Below are 18,965 nucleotides of genomic sequence, written 5' to 3' on the forward strand. Positions count from 1 at the left end.
TCAGCATGCCCATTGAACTCTTGGTTCCAGTGGCACTTAGTTCAATGTGCTTGGGGTTCCCACAAAGATTTTCTTTCTTTTTCAGTGAGAAGAAGGATTAGTTTAAAGTGTGAAATTATCTTACACTGGGCCCTTCCACACAAACCCAAAATCCGTGATGGGTTGTGGATTAACCTGAGGCATCCAAATGACGCCTGAGATTAATCCAGATTAATCCGGAGTAAACTGTGTATATAAAGACCCCTCAGCAGATCCACATCTTACTGCAAGTTCTGGATCTGTTGAGATGTTGGGCTTGTGAAGATTAACTCTTGGGATTGTCTTCCATGATTCTGGTGGTCAATCCCCATTGCCATCCTGGTTCTTCGGTCCTCCCCTCCCAGCCTCCCGTTTCCCATCTAAACTTACCAGAGGAGGCTGGTTGCATCTTCAGGCCCCTTAGACAAAGCTCTGACACATCAAAATAATTCGTCGGAAGCTTTGGAGAGGGGAGGGGGACTGGCAAGATGCCCTCATGGGTCAACCTGAGAGGGCATGTAGCTATCCCCCCCCCCCTGCAAAATCCTGGGGTTTGGGGCTGCTGTTGGGCCTCAATCCTGAGATGAACTGTGATTTAAAAGCCCAGTTCCTCTCAGGATTTGGGCCCCTCTGGAAGTAGTCACCAGAAGTAGTTGATAAGGATACCATGTTGCCCATATGATTCCTTTCCATTCCATTCATGTGAAAAAAGGGGGGTGGAAAAGTAAAGCTATCTTGTGCTTCACCAAGGAGTGGGTAGAAACATAGTGTGGGGAAGTGACTCATGGGACATCAAATTCAACTCCCTGCTCAGTGCAGGACTTCCAGTTAGAGCAGCATTTCCTCAACCTGGGGGTCGGGACCCCTGTGGGGGGTCACGACATGGGTGTTAGAGGGGTCACCAAAGACCATCGGAAAACACTGCAACTTCCAAATGTCAAGTTCTGTTTTCCTCAAACTCCACCAGTGTTCACATTTTGGCATATTGAGTATTCACGCCAAGCTTGCTTCAGATCCATCATTGTTTGAGTCCACAGTGTGCTCTGGATGTAGGTGAACTACAACTCCAAAACTCAAGGTCAATGCCCACCAGATCCTTCCCGTATTTTCTGTTGTTCATGGGAGTTCTGTGTGCCAAGTTTGGTTCCTTTCCATCGTTGGTGGGGTTCAGAATGCTCTTTGATTGTAGGTGAACTATAAATCCCAGCAACAACTTCTCCGAAATGACAAAATCAGTCCCTTCCCAACCCCACCAGTATTCAAATTTTGGGGTATTGGACATTTGTGCCAGATTTGGTCCAGTGAATGAAAATACATCCTGCATATCTGATATTTACATTACGGTTCGTAACAGTCACAAAATTACAGTTATGAAGTAGCAACGAAAATAATTTTGTGGTTGGGGGTCACCATGACATGAGGAACTGTGTTAAGGGGTCACAGCATTAGGAAGGTTGAGAACCACTGAGTTAAAGCATTCCCAGCTGGTAGCTGCCGTGGAGGGGCGATACTCTTCCGCCATGTTTCCCCATTCTGTTTTATAATTTCATCGATTCATTTCCTATAACACAATGGTTCTGACCTTCCTTTGCATTATCAGCCTTCAAGCAAATGGCAGAGATGGATGTTACTATCCATGAACCTCTATAAATATCCCAAGTCCGGAGAAAGTGGACTGCACTTAAAACTGTTTGTCTCCCAAAGAGGATAGTTTAGAGATATAAAAGCTGCCAAAAGTAGCTGGATCAGCAGTCCTGTGGTTAAGGATTACAGCATTTCCAGCTTAGTAGAATAGCAAGTAAGGGAACATATGTGAAATTATGGCTGGCATATAGAAACAGGAGTGGGAACTTTTTGTCCTTCTGTCACAATACTAGAACCTAAGCTCAAGTAGGAAAGCTGAATCGTAGGAGATTCAGGATAGATTAAATGAAGTACTTATTTATACAGAGTATAACATTAACACAAGATGTAATCATGTCTACTAAAGTGTACTAACATTCACTAGGTATAGTCGTCAGCAAAAAATAAGGATTAGATGAATTCATGGAGAAACATGGCCTCCAGTGTACTTTCTCTGAAGCAGTCTGTCCCCTCAGAAAAAGGCAATAGCTGTTGTGCTTTTTTATATATATCTTATACACCTCAAACTGCCTGAAGCAAAAAAAGATGAGAAAAGGTTATATGTCGTAACATTTCTCATACTACATATTTTGAACTAAAATATTTTCCACTATAAATTTTAATTGTAATTCACTAACCATATTTTTAAAATGTTATTTTAAGGTATAATAAAGAGGCCAAGAAAGTGTTGGTACCATTTTTGTAACATACAAATACTTTTTTTCTTTCTTTCTACAGCTTTTTTCGGAGCCCAAATTAATTCTTTTATTCACGTTGTTATGTACATGTACTATGGACTAGCTGCCTGTGGCCCAAAATTCCACAAGTACCTTTGGTGGAAACGATACTTGACTATAATGCAGCTGGTAAGTAATGTTTCTTATTATGCAACAGGTGGAGGGGAATGCTTTGGGTGCTGTGCTGTGCAGAGAGGAAGGGTTTGCCAATCCCCAGAGCTCTGCAAAAAGGCCATTTCTGTGCATAAGGGACACTTGTCCCTAACTGAATTCTGGCCCAGCTTAGGTGATTCTGTGAGCAGGAATGTAAAATTTGGCAAACAGACACTTTAGGTTAGAGCAGGCCTGGGCTAACTTTGACCCTCCAGGTGTTTTAGACTTCAACTCCCACAATATCTAACAGTTTACTGGCTGTTAGGAATTGTGAGAGTTGAAGTCCAAAACACCTGGAGGGCTGAAGTTTGCCCATGCCTGGGTTAGAGCAAAGATCGTAAATATTTAAAATTTAGAATACTAGAGTAGTAGAGTTAGAAATGTTGCTCTATATCACACTACTGAAATTACACCTTTGGTTCTCAGGTCTCATCATTATGATTACTGCAGCTCCCATAGAGAAGCTGGAGTAAGAACAGTGTTCTCAACTGAATGTGCAGAGCAAAGAATTTAATTTTGCATCTATTAATAAATATTTGGACAGCCAGGCAACCTATCCTATTATAGTCTGTTCTTTCTTATTGAACATAATAGAATAGACTATTCTGTCTGACAAAAGTTTCTTAGCTGCATGAGTAGATTTTTTGAAATCTTCTCATGTTTCTTCAGAGATTACCTTGTCTGTGCAAGACCTGTCTTGCAGCTGCAGACATTCTCCATCATGATTTACAAAGGCATGACCAGCACCCTGTTAACCGCTGATGTATACTGCTCTGCGTGAACAAACAGAAAATATTCAGAACAGATGGGATGAGGCAATCCACAAAGCTTAAAATATGATGATCTATTTCATCCCCACAGGGAATATTTTCAAATATTAAAACAAATATAGCAAGCAAGCAAGCATAGATTTAGATTTTGCTAGACCTTCCATTAAGACTATATAAAATAGTTTCCCTTAGCCATAAGCAAAATTTACAGAGAGGGTGAGGCATAGCATATTGTGAAAAACATTCATGCATTCATGTGGAAATCTTTTTCTAAATGCATAGTCAATGTATCTTGATTTACTGTCACAGATTAATTCAGTTTATATCTTCAGTTTATACATATATCCGGAGTATGTCTTCTCACTCCTCACTCCCTCTTCCTCTAGACATAGATTTAGCATAATTATTGTGCTTCTACTGTCATATGTTTGTAAATTTGATTCAAACAAGTAAATGTGTTGTCAAAGGCTTTCATGGCCGGAATCACTGGGTTACTGTGAGTTTTCAGGGCTGTATGGCCCTGTTCCAGAAGCGTTCTCTCCTGATGTTGCACCCACACCTATGGCAGTCATCTTCAGAGGTTGTAAGGTCTGTTGGATACTAGGCAAGTGAGGTTTATATATTTGTGGAATGCCCAGGGTGGGAGAAAAACCTCACTTGCCTAGTTTCCAACAGACCTTACAACCTCTAAGGATGACTACCATAGATGTGGGCAAAATATCAGGAGAGAATGCTTATGGAACATGGTCCTACAGCCCAGGAAACTCACAGCAACCCAGTAAAAAAGTAAAAATTCAGTCTTCCAACTTTTACCCTGTTTTTTGTTTAAATATATGATTCGTTTTCAGGATAAACAGAGCTTAGAAAGATAATTTATAGAATAAATCTTAACTGTTATTCATTACACTCAGCCCTTTGTAGCAGCAGACTCTGTGCCCACAGATTCAACCATCCACAACTTGAAAATATTCCCAAAACACACTCCTAAAAACAAACTTGATTTTGCCATTTTACATAAGGGCACCACTATCATCCACAGATCTTGATATCCAAACCCAGCAGATACCAAGGGCTCACTGTACTCAGTTTTCTCATTATTCAATTTTCCCCTGTACTCAGGATATATGTATTTTTATTTACTTTTTTAAAAAGTTATACATAAAGACAATTGCCTAAAATTTGAAAAAAGACCATGTTTTTTTCTGTGTAAAAGTGAAAGTAAATAATACTTATTTATTAGTATAAACTAAATGTACATCCTGTTTTTCTCCCAACATAGGACCCAAGTTAGCTATTTGTTACTTTTTGAAGGCTTCAGTAAAGATTTTCCCCTGACATTAAGTCTAGTCATGTCCGACTCTGTGGGTGGTTCTCTTCTCCATTTCTAAGCCGAAGAGCTGGCACTGTCCGTAGACACCTCCAAGGTCATGTGGACGGCATGAGTGCATGGAGTGCCATTACTTTCCTGCCGGATCTACTACTATTGTTTTCGAACAGCTAGGTTGACATGTTTTCGAACAGCTAGGTTGACATGCTTTTGAACAGCTAGGCTGACAGAAGCTGGGGCTAACAGCGGGAGCTCCCCCCACTCCCCAGATTCGAACCGCCAACTTTTTGGTCAGCAAGGTCAGCACCTCAGTGATTTAACCCGCTGTGCCACCAAAAAAACCAAAACAAAACACCCCACGTCATTTCCAGTGACTACCTTATTTTCCAATGGAAAATCACCACATCTTCTTTGATTAACTCAAAAAGTAATGCAAAATGGTTCTATTCAACATGTTATTTCCAAGCCCTAGATACAAAGTGAAAATTAATCAAAACAAATTAATCTAAATCTTTGATGTTGCTGTTTTTCTATCTTTCAGATGCAATTCCACATAACGCTTGGTCACACGGCCATGTCTATTTATATTGATTGTCCCTTCCCTAAATGGATGCACTGGGGTGTCATTTTCTATGCTATCACTTTCATTGTTCTGTTTGGTAACTTCTATTATCGGACATACAAGATGCCCAAGGAACCAGTAAAGAATGGCAAGATTGCCAATGGAGTTGTGGCAAATGGAACAAGCAAAGCAGAAAACAGTCTAGTTGTGGAAAATGGAAAGAAGCAGAAGAAAGCAAAAGGAGAGTAACTTGATCCAGGCCTTAACCGCTGTTGGCAGTGAAGAGTCTCCAATCGGGTTGTAAAAGAGAAAGAAGCGTTATGCTATCTATACCAATTGACTTTTAGGCTATTGAAGAGATAGAAAACATTATTTATGAAGATTGTTTTAACAAGAATCTTTCAACTTTAAAATTTTCTCTTGTAATTATGTAATTATTAAGACTTTCATGTTCTCTATGTAAACGTTTAGGCTGCGGGTGTTGCTAATGTAAGAAATAATTGCTGGAATAGAATACACTGTCAGTCCAGTGTTTAATATTTACAGTTAACCCAGGCTACAATTGACTTGTTGGAGCAGACATTTCTGTGGGGGGAAGGCTCATAAATACTTCTGATTCTGTCAGAAACTGTAAGGAGAAACAGACCTCTAATTAAAACATGGAATATTTCTTGCCCTCTTTTAATTTTTTTTAATCATAGTTTTGTTTGTATTATCTTGGACTAGGTTATAGTGGCATATTAATTTGTCCTAGTTTTTCCAACATGTTTGTTAAACCTCTTATAGTGTGGAAATACACCTACCTCTTCACTTGCTGAAATTAACATCTATTATACTATAACACTATTTCTGAAATATGTCATTTGCCCTCCCCCCAATTTATATTTTGTTTTATGCTAATTAGGGAAGTGTTTAATGACATGAATTTCCCTATTAACACAATGTCCTTTTTAATGAATACATTGCCTAAGGATGGAATGTATTGAAACTGTTATTTGAAACAAAGGGCAAACCATGGTCTAAGGCAATCTCGATTTCTAAGATGTCATGAAACTATTTGTTGTCTCCAATTGCATGGAACCCATGGTGCTAATGCTTATAAAATGGTTAGGTGTTATGTTGGCACTGGAGGGGAGATGAAAAACAGAACTCAGTTTTCGTTTTGCTAATGACTTAGTATGGGATATAAAGAGAAGAATCGAAGCTGGGGTAAAGTGTCTCACAGTTAGAGGCAGGAAGATTCAAGTTAGTCATATGCAATTTGTTCCATTCAGCTCAATGGGACTTAACTGTGATTAACTTAGGTAAATTGGGGCCCAAGTGCTTAAATGCCATGAGCTACTGTACCGTAGATATGTTGCTGTGAACTGTTTACTTTCAAGATGGTCTTACTTTTTAGTACTGTAATACTCGCAGACTCATAATCTGTTTAAACAGGCACTGTACATATACACTCATATACACTTGTTCATTGTTCTTGCCATCCTATCACTGCAAGGGCAGTATTAGCTGAGAAGATTTCATACCTTTCATATCAGCTTCTCTAAGGATGTACTACAGTTTCAATTACTTGAGAATAAGTCCCACTGAAGCCCACTGAGGCTTGCATTTGGATACACATCTATACGACTGCATTCTTTAGTTTCCATGACTGTTTGGCCCTTTGTTCCCTTTGCTGAGCCATTGTGGCTTCTTTCTGATTTTCAGTTGTACCTCAGGCTCTTTACAATGAACTGTTTCGGTTTTATTGCACTACTGAGACAAAAGTTCAGTAAGAATTCTTCAATGAACAGACAGAAGTCATAATTTGCTCCAGCATGGAGTGAATTTTAGGAAAATGGAGAACTGAAGTGGTTTTTAGCTTCTCTGCTGTCTATATTGGAGCCAGTTATCATACACTTATGAGATAAAGGCCTCTTGAGTAGTATATTTGATATCATTACAATAAAACTGTTGAGTTGAGATATTGAATTCTGTTTTTCTTTTCCCCCATCTTGTATTGTCTGTAATAAACTATAGGAAGAGGAATATTCTTACTGTATCATTGATTTAATGGTGACATCCCAGACTCTTTAGTCCCAAATTAGAAGGACTATCAATATCTTTTTGACATTGAGCATAGTTACAGGCTAGCTTGCTCTCCCAAAGTAAAATAAACTGAAATGGTGAATACTGCTGTGGGTCACAATCATAAATATTCCTGCTAGGATATTAGTCCCATTAAACTTTGGGACTGACCTTTGAGTTAAGATGTGGAGTTTGATACCAAATTCATCTGAATTTTTTTTACAGGGATCGGGGGGGAAAACGTGCCGAGAATATGCATTCTTTTGATATAAAATGCATTTTTCCAAGCCCAGTACCAAAGGGATTTGATACATTTTGACAGTTGCTGTCTGTACATAATATTTTCCTCCTAGCCAGCTCCTGCTACTACCTATATAAATCATTTTGTTTTGGGTTTGGTACTGTTTGGAAACGAATTCCACATACGTATAGGATTGTACTGCTGTGACAGCACATCAGATCCTTTGGATCTTAACTAGTCTGGGACATTAATAGATCTCTTGGCTGAGTCTTGTTCTTTTGTACTTTCCAGAAGAAAGTACAAAAAGGAGCATCGGGCAGGATAAACAGAAATTCTGTTGATTTCAGTGTGGGAGAACTAAACATGCGCTTTTTCTTCCATTGGAATCAGTGGGACTTGCATGTGCTTAATCTTGGCTGGATTGTTCCCTAAAATGTACGGAAATAAAGAAAAGTTAAACTTGTTTGCAGATATTGTGCCCTCTTTGTACTGTATAAGGATTTCAGCATGGTGTGCTTTTCTGTTATAATCCAGATTAAGTAAAGTATTTTGATGGAAAGATATAGGATATTAGCATTTTATGCCTCTGCAGGTGACATTGAGAAATGTTCTCTTACAACAATGATGTGCTCTTTGCCACACCTGTTGACAGCGATTTCATCTGCCATAATTTGTTGTTTATGCCTCTCTTTGCCTAAACTGAGCGTTACAGATTCCTATCCATGAGAATACATGGGGGTGTCAGTCCAGCTTGATATTGTTGCTGGAAACTGGAATTACTTGTTGCTTGTCAACAAAGAACAGGCTGATAGTGGTGCCCAGGCTGCCAGCACTGATAAGCAAGTTTCTGTGCAAACTGCACCCACATGGAGATCTGGATCTAAGATACCCCTGACATGCGTGGCTCTGCTATTCAGTAGTGCACTACTTTTTCTACATGGAGGTGAATTGCATTCTAGCAGGCAGGGGCAAACTTTGGCCCACTAGGTGCTTTGGACTTCAACTCCCACAATTCCTAACAGCCTACACCTGGAGGGCTGAAGTTGCTCATGCCCGCATTATAGCATTGGCACGTGCCATATTAGGGATACACAGAATGAAAAGCCCCCATGTTTATTGACTTCCTAATCCATGTACCTGAGCCTGAAAAGACACTACCATTGTCACATAGATGTTACTTCTTTTTATATATCTAAAAAGCAGTGTCTGAAAAGAACCACAGCAAGTGAGATTAGTATATGTCTGCCAACTACAATCTATCTCTCAGAAGGGAAATTCTCCCCTGAAAGAGTTATCATGGGGAAAAGGGGTTCCCATTGGAGCCCCCCTTGGGGTAGAGAAAGGCCGGATATAAATATTGTAAATAAATAAATAAAAACATTTATCAGCAATCCTTGTATCCACAACGAACCAGTTTTTTTCAAAATCCAATTGTCACGGGGACAGAAATTGAGATGACCAGGGGCACAGACATCAAAGCCTACACCAAAGGGTATTCACCCTTCCCTGTGCTATCGAGAGAGAGATATTTGGCTGGAATTACACTTTAAAATGTACCTGTGCCAACTTACATATACATTCAATTTAAGAATAAACTTAAAGAAGCTATCTTGTTTATAACTTGCGGACTGCCTGTACAAAGGATTTCTAGAGTCTTCATTTCATTGGTCAATCATTGTGTGGTTACAAAGTGAATGTATTGTAGCTCACTACTCCATGGATGTGTTTGGGCCCTTCCACGCAGCCATATAACCCAGAATATCAAGGTGGACAATCCACAATGTCTGCTTTGAATTGGATTATCTGAGTCCATACTGCCATATAATCCAGTTCAATGTGGATTTTATACAGCTTTGTGGAAGGGACATGAGTATTTGAAGAAATATGTCAAGAAGCTGAATGTTCCTGTTTCTTCTCTGTCTTGTATTCTCTGAGGGCCCTTCCAGACAGACCCTATATCCCAGGATCTGATTCCAGGTTTTCTGCTTTAAATTGGATTATATGTCTGCACTGCCAGATAATCGGGGATAATCAGAAAACCTGGGATCAGATCCTGGTTAATAGGGCCAGTCAGGAAGGGTTCAGAGAGAGAGAATGGAAGACTGACTTTTTTTTTTCAACTGGTGGTTCCCCCTTCTCTTTTTGCTATCTCTTTGTATTGAATTGTAGAAATAGAAGTCCTGAGATGAACAATGACCCAGTGCCAGAGGGAATCCCTTACATACAGAAGATCTTAGCTCTAATTCCTGGCATCTTCTGTTTAGAAAAATATCAGGGCTTTTACTTTATTTTAAACTTTAGAGCCCTTCCACACAGTCATATAACCCAGAATATAAAGGCAGATAATCCACAATATCTGTTTTGAACTGGGTTATCTGAGTCCACACTGCCATATAATCCAGTTCCATGTAGATTTTATATAGCTGTAGGAAAAGGGCCCTAGAGGGCCCAGTGCCCTAAACACACAAGATCCCATATGATCTTGAAAGCTAGGCTTAGTACTTTCATGGAGGCCACTGACAAATAGCAAGTGCTGAAGGCTATATTTCAAAGAGAAAAAACTGGCAAAACCACTTCTGAGTTTTCCTAGCCTCAGAAAATCCTATTAAATTCATGAAGTCACAATACATTGAGAGCAACTTGAAGGCACACATTCATGTACACACACAATAAAAACAGCAAAGGTGAACAAAACCAATAAACACCAGCTGGTGACAATCAAGATATCTGTGCCATTCATTCTTGATTGGAATCATTTCTTTGAAATTGTCAAGGTCTGTAAAATCCAGATTATCTACCTTGAATTGGATTATATGGCAGTTTTGACCCACTTCAAATCAGATAATCTGGATTTTATATTGCAGTGTAGATGAAGCCTAAGAAACTGATCTGTAGAAAAAAATTAATGTTTTTCCAAACATTAGATATCCAAGCAAAGCTTGGATATCTAAATGGTGCCAAATACATTAAAGCAGATATGTGTGGGGGGATTTCACACCAAACAGTTATATTTATTTATTTATTTACAGCATTTATATTCCGCCCTTCTCACCCCGAAGGGGACTCAGGGCGGATCACATTACACATATAGGCAAACATTCAATGCCTTTTAACATAGAACAAAGACAAGACAAACATAGGCTCCGAGTGGGCCTCGAACTCATGACCTCCTGGTCAGAGTGATTCATTACAGCTGGTTGCAGCTGGCTTGCTCTCCCACCTGCGCCACAACCCGGGCCCAGTGCTTTGATTCCGTTTTATTCCCATGACGACATTTTATGAAATCTGGGAATTTGGGTTTAGTGGGAGCATCAGAGAGGAATTCTCTGGCTGAGGATTCTTATGCCACAAATCCCTGGATTCCAAATGATGGAATCCACAATTAAAGTGGAACCATAATGTTGCAACCATTTTTTCATAATAATAGCTATTGGCTATAGTGCTATGACTCCACTTTGTTTCATGTGAAAGTATCCATGGACTGTTCTGCTCTTTTAACTCATTTCTGACTTATGGCACCCCTCAGGTAAAACTATAATGTGGTTTTCTGGGCAAGATTTGTTCAGAGGGGTTTTTTCTTTGCCGTCCTCTGCATTTGAGTGTGTGCGACTTACCTAAGGTTACCCAATGAATAAAATCCCACATTATCTGTTTTGAACTGGAATATATGGTAGTGTGGACTCAGATAACCCAGTTCAAAGCAGATATTGTGGGATTTTCTGCTTTGATATTCTGGGTAATGTGGCTGTGTGGAACAACCCTGGGTTTCTATGGCCAAGAAACAAAAACAGCAGCAATAACGTGTACCAAAACTCAAAATAAAAACCTCATTTGGTTTTTCTCAATATGATTTATTTATTCAGAAAATACTGTAAGTCATAAATCATTTGTCCCACTAACTTCCAGCTTCATGGTACTAATAATATTTATTTATTTATTTATTTTCTTATTACTAATTGTGTGTATGCAGCCTTTTTCCCAGAGTGGGACCCAACAGAATAAAAAATAGTCACACACATTTTTTAAAAAGCAGATAATTGAGTATGAAAATGTTTTTTGGAGACATACACAAATTTAGAAAGAATTAAGTAACTCTACAAAATATTATCCCGCTTACATATTAAAAGCCTACTTGGGATGGTATATAATAAAGAAGCTGCTGGTTGTCCATAAACATGCAAATAAGATACAGGATGTCTTCAAACCTCATGGTCAACAGAATAACCACTTCTGTCAAAGTTTTTATGAGTTGTCCTCAGTCCAGTTGTCCATATTTGCTGTTTCCAAAAAATGCAACATATTCGAACATGCACATTTAAAAGTGAAACCCAAGTAGTTTGCAACAAGTATGAGAAAATTTGAATGGAGGTTTGCAGGATCTTGTAGAATTCCAGACTCCAGGTAATAGCTAAGAAGAGGAAAGAAAGGCAGGAATGTCTACTCTCTTTAACTTTGCTTCTAATGCATATTTATAACAGCTGTTATGCGATCTAGTATTTACATGCTATCCAGCATATTTATAATGGCTGTCAGAATGTGGCAAGAAAGAATGTAATAGGAATCAAATTAACAAGCCAAAGTCAGCATTCTGGAGAAGCTGCAGTGTGTTTAAAACCTACTAACATATGCTTGAGAAAGCAATGGTAATACAAAATCCAAAATGCTGTAGTGGCAATTCTACTGCTGTTGAGATTGATCTTTCTTTTATTGTATTCTGGACATCTCTTATGACAATATTAGAATGACAACAGCAGAATTAGATTCTTGGTTGCACAGATGGTAGTCAGGCAGTTAAATGTACTGGAAGATAATAGTTTGGTTTGCTGAAGTGTAAAGCAGCGCTCTGGGGAATTCCTTCCCAGCTGTATCTGGGACTCCCGATATTGTCTCTCACCCAAATGCTATCCAGACATGACCTGATTTAGTTTCCAAAATCCAACAAGATTAAGTGTGTTTAAAGATACATGGTTATGACTTCTAAAAACAGTCTTCTTAGATGAACCCGACCAGCATCCATGCAATATTTACAAACTTAGGCTTTAGCAGATTTGAAAATGACGCCTTGTACTCATCTCACAGAACGATCCGTCACTGTGCCAGTCTGTGCATTTTTCAAAGCACCATCTTAAGAGCTTGTTAAATCTGCTTATGTAGCACCTGACTCAAAGCCTATTTGGAACAGACTCAGGAAACTGGAGAGGGAGGCATTGCATTTACTGAACGCTACCAACGTGTTCTGATCTGGTGCTGGGAACGTGTATCGTGGCATTTTCACTACTAGTAGGGCGAAACCTTTAAATGTTATTTATATTTTGAGATTAAAGCATTAACCTATGCTAGTATCTATAATTTTTGTTAGTTGGAATAGATGAAATATTCCCTAGCTATTTGATCTCAGTGGTTCTGAAACATGGTGCCTTTTAAAACATAATGGGTGCCTGGGTTTTCGTTCTGTGATTGAAATTGGGCCAGGAACTGCAATCTGATTTTTGAAAAGATAGGTATATATTAAGAAAATTGTTGCGTATGCTTCAGGACCCAGATAGCTATAGGTTAGACTTCAAACATTAAGTCTAACCTGTAAGGGGCATCTACTTAGTAAAATGAATGCTCAATGCTATGATATCCTGGGATTTGTTGCCTGGTGAGGCACTAGTACTCTTAGGCAGAGAAGACTAAGGACCTTACGAGATGTCTGCTAAGCTCTGTTTCTACAGTCTGTGCTATAGAAATTGAGGCCTACAGAAGTCCAATGGAGGCCACCACTTGATGTAAGGGCACTTCCAGTGGGAACCCATAGGGCTCTGTTTCCACAGTGCATAGAAATGAAGCCTAGCAGTGATCTGCAGGAGTCAGTGTAACCTGACCCCAAACAGCAGAAAACAGGAGAAAGCGAGGGAAAGACGTAAGGACATGGAATGGTTGGCCATCTCAAAAGACAGGAAAAGACGAGAGAAAATGAGGTCAGACGTTCTCTCCAATTTCCCTAATTTTCTCCTGCTCTCCTGCCTCTCATGAGATGAGATCCTAAAGAACTTATAAAACTTCAGTCAACATGATTTTCATAGCATTGAGCCATGACAATTAAAATGGAGAATAAACTGCATTCATTCTACAATGTAGATGTAGATATTACCCAAGGGCATATCTTTATACTCTAGGTATGATGTCAGAATCAATTATTCATATCGTAAGAATTGATGGGATCAATGCATGAAAAGGATGAAAAAATCTTATAGTCACAACACAATTTTAAGATAATCAACAGAAAGTATTACAATATAAACATTACCTACCATGCACATTAAAATTGCAGAGAAATCCAGCATATCATCCACCAAAGTGATCAGAGCCTCTCTCTGTCCCAAAATCACACCTGATACCAAACTTAAAATGAATTTCACAACCTTTATATCCCCTGGATGCCACCACACATGTCAGCTTTTTGTCCTCTGATTGGCCTGAAATGTACCACTACAGTAAGGTTTGGGGAGATCTGGGCTGTTGTGTGTTTTCCAGGTTGTGTGGCCATGTTCCAGAAGTATTCTCTCCTGAGACGTTTTGCCCACATCTATGGCAGGCATTGTGTATATACCTCACAACCTCTGAGGATGCCTGCCATAGATGTGGGTGAAACATCAGGAGAGAATGCTTCTGGAACATGGCCACACAACCCAGAAAATGCATAACAACCCTGTGATTCCAGCCATGAAAGCCTTTGACAACACTTTGAGGAGAATGTTGTCATTTCTCTGTGAGATGTTAGATTTTATACAGGTGAAAAATATCCATGGTTGTCACAAAGGGACATCATGATCATCTCTGATCTAGACAATAGTATCAAAGGAACGTATGCAGATCTTGGAGTTAAAGACATCCTCAAAGATACAGTCCTCCTGAACTCATGAAGGATGTTCCACCATGAGGAAGAAAGCTATTCTATAAGGAGAAGCAGAAAATGAGGTCATTTTACTAGCAAAGTAAGGCAATATTGTTTTGCTCCACCATTAACCCCCTTTACCAATATTAGTTGAACTCACTGAATCTTAATCATCTGTAATTTGGCCTTCTTTATTCAGCATATCAGTATCACCTCCTCCATAACTTGCTCACATGCTCATGAATGCAGACAGACATGGAATTAATGAGGACTACACCTTGATTTATTGCTGAGAACTACCAGCAAAAACCAAATTCAGTTGAGACAAAAAATATGGGAGCTAGACGAAGATAGTGGATCTTTTGCTATGATGACAAAGAAATCACTCTCAGTTTTACAGCCACTCCTCTTCCCATTTCTCTGGGATCTATGAGCTCTCTCAGATTAAATGTTGAAGGCCAGGTGAAGGTATATGACTCATAAAGTTGTAAATCCCAGTTAAGCCTTGACTACAGTAGGCCCACTGAATCCACTGTATTTTCAAATTATTCTTATTGAAATATAAGCATTATTTTACATTACATCTTATACAATCAATCTTTTTATTTAGTTACATGCACACATCAACACACCCTGATTTTTAAACAAAACAAATCCCTCTACCTATTTAAAAAAAGGATCCATCCCCTCCCTCTTTAAAAATAAGAGCGGGAACCCACTTAAAATGCCTTCCCACCTATCTCCCTAAACACTTAAATTTCACAATGAATGTCATTTTGATATTATTAAACACAAATGTATCTATTTCTGATAAATTCCTCTCTCTACTCTATTTAATCCTCAAAATCCACAAACATCTTCACTTTCTCTTCCTTCATTGTAAAAAATTATAAAAGGTTCAGTCATTTAAAAAAATTATTTTTCTTTTATCATTATTGATACTTTGTCCATTTCAGCCATTTCCATGATTTTATAATCCAAACTTGTCTTGACAGCAAAATTGTATTTTTTCATTGTTGAGCCTAGAGCATTCTTGCAATTCAAATCATAGACTGTATTAATTTATCACTTAAATTTTGGATTTGTTCATTTGGTAAACCCAAGAAGAATAAATCAGGATCTAGAGCCATCTTAATTTTGAAAATGTAGCAAATTGTTACATATTATTTATCTCTGTGTTGACTACACATATTCAACAATTGATTGAAGGAGTGTACTCTAGTTGAAACTAGCCAACAGGGTGCTGGACAAATGTTCAAATACATTCCATAACAAGTCCCACTTTCCAGCCCATTACACCTTGGCAAACTCACTAACGCTCACTGGTGTTCATTCCAGGAGCTACGCACCCTTCTGGGCAACTAGAAGATAATGTCATGGCCATAGAGAAGAACCATGGCCAAGACATCACATTTTAATCAAAGCTTGCCCACCACCTTTATCCGGTACAGGCTGTTGTGACTGCGCCTTCGGGGATTATGGTTGATGGGGATGGAATTCGAAGAGGAAGAAAAAACCCTCGTGATGAGGGTTCACTGGAGGAGTTGCGCAGGAAGCGACTTAGAGAGCTATATGGGGGATCTTCTGAGGAAGATTCAGATGGGGAGATGGATGCTGAGGAACAGGTGGTGGCTGGGGAAGCGGGCACTGAATGGGCACAGCCACCGGAGATGTCTGGGGATTTGGGGTCTATGGATACTTCTGAACCTGGGGTTTCTGCAGGAGCTGATCCCAATTGGGATGCTTGGAGAAGGGAGGATGGTTCTTTAAGTGTTCATGGGGCTAAGTGTGGGCAGGATGATTGGGACTCCGACGAATTGCTAGGTACTCCAGATCCACGAGCTCTAGCTGTGTGGAGCTCAGACTCTGAGTAGATTTGGGACACCTGGTGTTTGGGTGTGAGTGTTTGGTCACCCAGGAGGAAGGGGAATAAAATGGGAATGTTTGGCCACTGCACTTTGCATGTGGCAAGGTGTTGCTGAGGCGCCATTGGGATCTCTGTGTTTCCATGAAGACTGGACTTGGACTATGATTTGAATCTGCTGTTATCACCTAGCTTGGCTCTCGATGTGTCTTATCGTGGACCTGTTTTGGATGACTGCACCCTCTTCAGACCTTGGATCGGAATTTGACCTTGCTACTGCCTTCGCCCTGTGATTGATGACTACTATCGGCTTTTGACTCCTGGCTTGCTCTTTGGACACCGCTGTTATCTCCTGACCTGACCTTGGAATCCCGGACGACGTCTTTTCACCATCCTTTTGGAGCCTTCGGCTTTTTCCACATTGTGGAAGCAGTCTACTGCATTCTTAGTTTGTTTGCTTGTTTCCTGACCAATTTGGTGTTTTCTTTTGGGAACTGTTCCTTTGAAAACTACAGAGCCGGCTGGCAGGGCTTGGACTCAGAAAGTGCAGTTTGCACTAAGTTTGTTTAGCTTTGTTTTTACCTGCTTGTGTTGCTGAATTATATTTTTGTTTGAACTGCTCTTGAAGCACTGATAGTGAAGTGTTTCAAGGTTTTTTCTGTGTTAACATTACTTTTTGGCTTATCTGCTGAATAAACTCTATTTTTGTTCGCTAATTGGCGTCTGACTCTTGACACAGGCAGTCCCCAAGTTATGAGCAAGATAGGTTCTATAGGTTTGTTCTTAAGTTGACTTTGTATGTAAGTTGAAATATGTACTTTTTAAAGTGTAACTCCAGATATAGATATAGATATAGATATAGATATAGATATAGATATAGATAGGTAGTATGAGTATGGATCATATATTTCTTGACTTTTTTCTCTGAGGTGATGACAGGCTCTTTAGGACCTTATCCTGTGAGTGGCAGGAAAGCAGGGGAAAGTCAGGTTTAAAACTGTATTGCATTGGTTTTATTGTAAGAGCTTTGAGTCTCTGTTGTAGAGAGAAAAAGTGGGCTATTAATAAACATGATGATGATGATGATGATGATGATGGTCCAACACCTTTGGAAGGTGCTAGTTCCGACAAAGCTGGGATAATATATATCTTGTCTTCATTTAAGGGCCCTTCCACACAGCCATATAACCCAGAATATCAAGGCAGGAAATCTGACAATATCTGTTTTGAAGTGGGTCATCTGAGTCCACACTGCCATATATTCCAGTTCAAAGTAGATATTGTGGGATTTCCTGCCTTGATATTCTGGGTTATATCTGTGTGGAATAGCCCGTAGAAGAAGTTTTGAGAGTTTGCCCCCATGGCATGGAAGAAGTCAGCATACCTTTGGGGCTTTGGAAATGTGGGCATTTAGAAGTCACTTCCAGAAAAATAAACAGCTGCAACAGGAGCTACAAGAATTCTGCCCTGGAAGTGGTTTAGATCCTCCTTGACTTGAAGGTATAGATGATATAGCAATGCAGAAAATCCCACAATATCTGCTTTGAACTGCGTTATCTGAGTCCACACTGCCATATATTTCAGTTCAAAGCAGAAAATGTGGGATTTTATTCAGCTCTGTAGAAAGGGTCACACTCTATCTTAAAAGTAAGAGCCCAGAAACTAGCACAATATCTAATTTTTTGTCTGTTGGAGGCTAAAGCAGCTCATGATGTGCCTGGACACATCAGGGTTAGAAAACAAAGGCTGGGCAAAACAACCACCATCACCATATCTAGTGAAGAGATGTCCAAGTATCCTACATGTTTTGAAGTATTTGTCTGGGCCACGGTATATCTTAAAAAATAAGAGCCCAATAACTAGCACAATACCTAATATTCTGTTTGTTGAAGGCTAAAGCAGCTCATGACCCACCTGGACACATCAGGATTAGAAAACAAAGGCTGGGCAAAGCAACCAACACCACATCTAGTCAAGAGATGTCCAGGAATCCGACATGTTTTGAAGTATTTGTCTGGGCAAATCCTTAGAATTGACCACTCAGTATATGAAGTAGCTGTGCTTTTTCAGGCAGTGGGTTTATTATCCTTTTATGGTTCCACTGGTTATATACAGGCATTGTGTATATGTGTAATGTTTCTTTATACCCCACTTTTTCTCTCCACAAAGGAAACCCAAAGCGGCTCAAATGCAACCTCCCTTTTAACTATTCTTACCAAGAAAATCCCATGATAGGTTCGCCTTAGAATCACCATAAATTGGAAATGATTTGAAAGCATACAACAAAGCTGGCTGCACTTGCAACTTGGATGCCCTTCCAGACAGGCCCTGTATCCCAGGGTCTGATCCCAGATTTTCTATTTTAAACTGGATTATATGAGTCTGCACTGCCAGAAACCCTGGGATCAGATCCTTTGATATAGGGCCTGTCTGGAAGGGCCCTTGGACCAAATGATGCAGGAGTACAAAAAAGGTACCCTAAATTAGCTATCAGAGCTGGCCAGACATTTAAGTTTTTATTAAGAAATACATTTTTCCTGATGCTGTGTATAGTATAGGTCAGTTACTGACATATTCATATGTCAAGCCAGCTTACTCATGCAAAATTAATTTTCATCAAGGATATTGTTAGGGAGGTGTGATCTTTTAATTGAGATGGAATTGATGGTTGAAGTTTGGAATCTGTGGTCTGTTTCAATGATCATAGAACAAAAGGGCCCCCT

The 18,965-nt window shown here is 39.5% G+C and overlaps 1 protein-coding gene across 1 annotated transcript in view; it reads left to right on the plus strand.

Annotated features, from left to right (window-relative positions):
• elovl4 (ELOVL fatty acid elongase 4) overlaps positions 1-7,961 on the plus strand; it is a 61,450-nt gene extending 53,489 nt beyond the window's left edge. The window contains exons 5-6 of the mRNA XM_003215694.4: positions 2,380-2,507; positions 5,170-7,961. Of these exons, the coding sequence (XP_003215742.1) occupies positions 2,380-2,507; positions 5,170-5,439 (398 nt within the window). The 3' untranslated portion in view covers positions 5,440-7,961. The remainder of the gene's footprint in view (positions 1-2,379; positions 2,508-5,169) is intronic.
• Positions 7,962-18,965: the final 11,004 nt, after the last annotated feature.

Source organism: Anolis carolinensis, chromosome 1, assembly GCF_035594765.1.
Source record: "Anolis carolinensis isolate JA03-04 chromosome 1, rAnoCar3.1.pri, whole genome shotgun sequence".
In the NCBI taxonomy this organism is placed as follows: domain Eukaryota; kingdom Metazoa; phylum Chordata; class Lepidosauria; order Squamata; family Dactyloidae; genus Anolis; species Anolis carolinensis.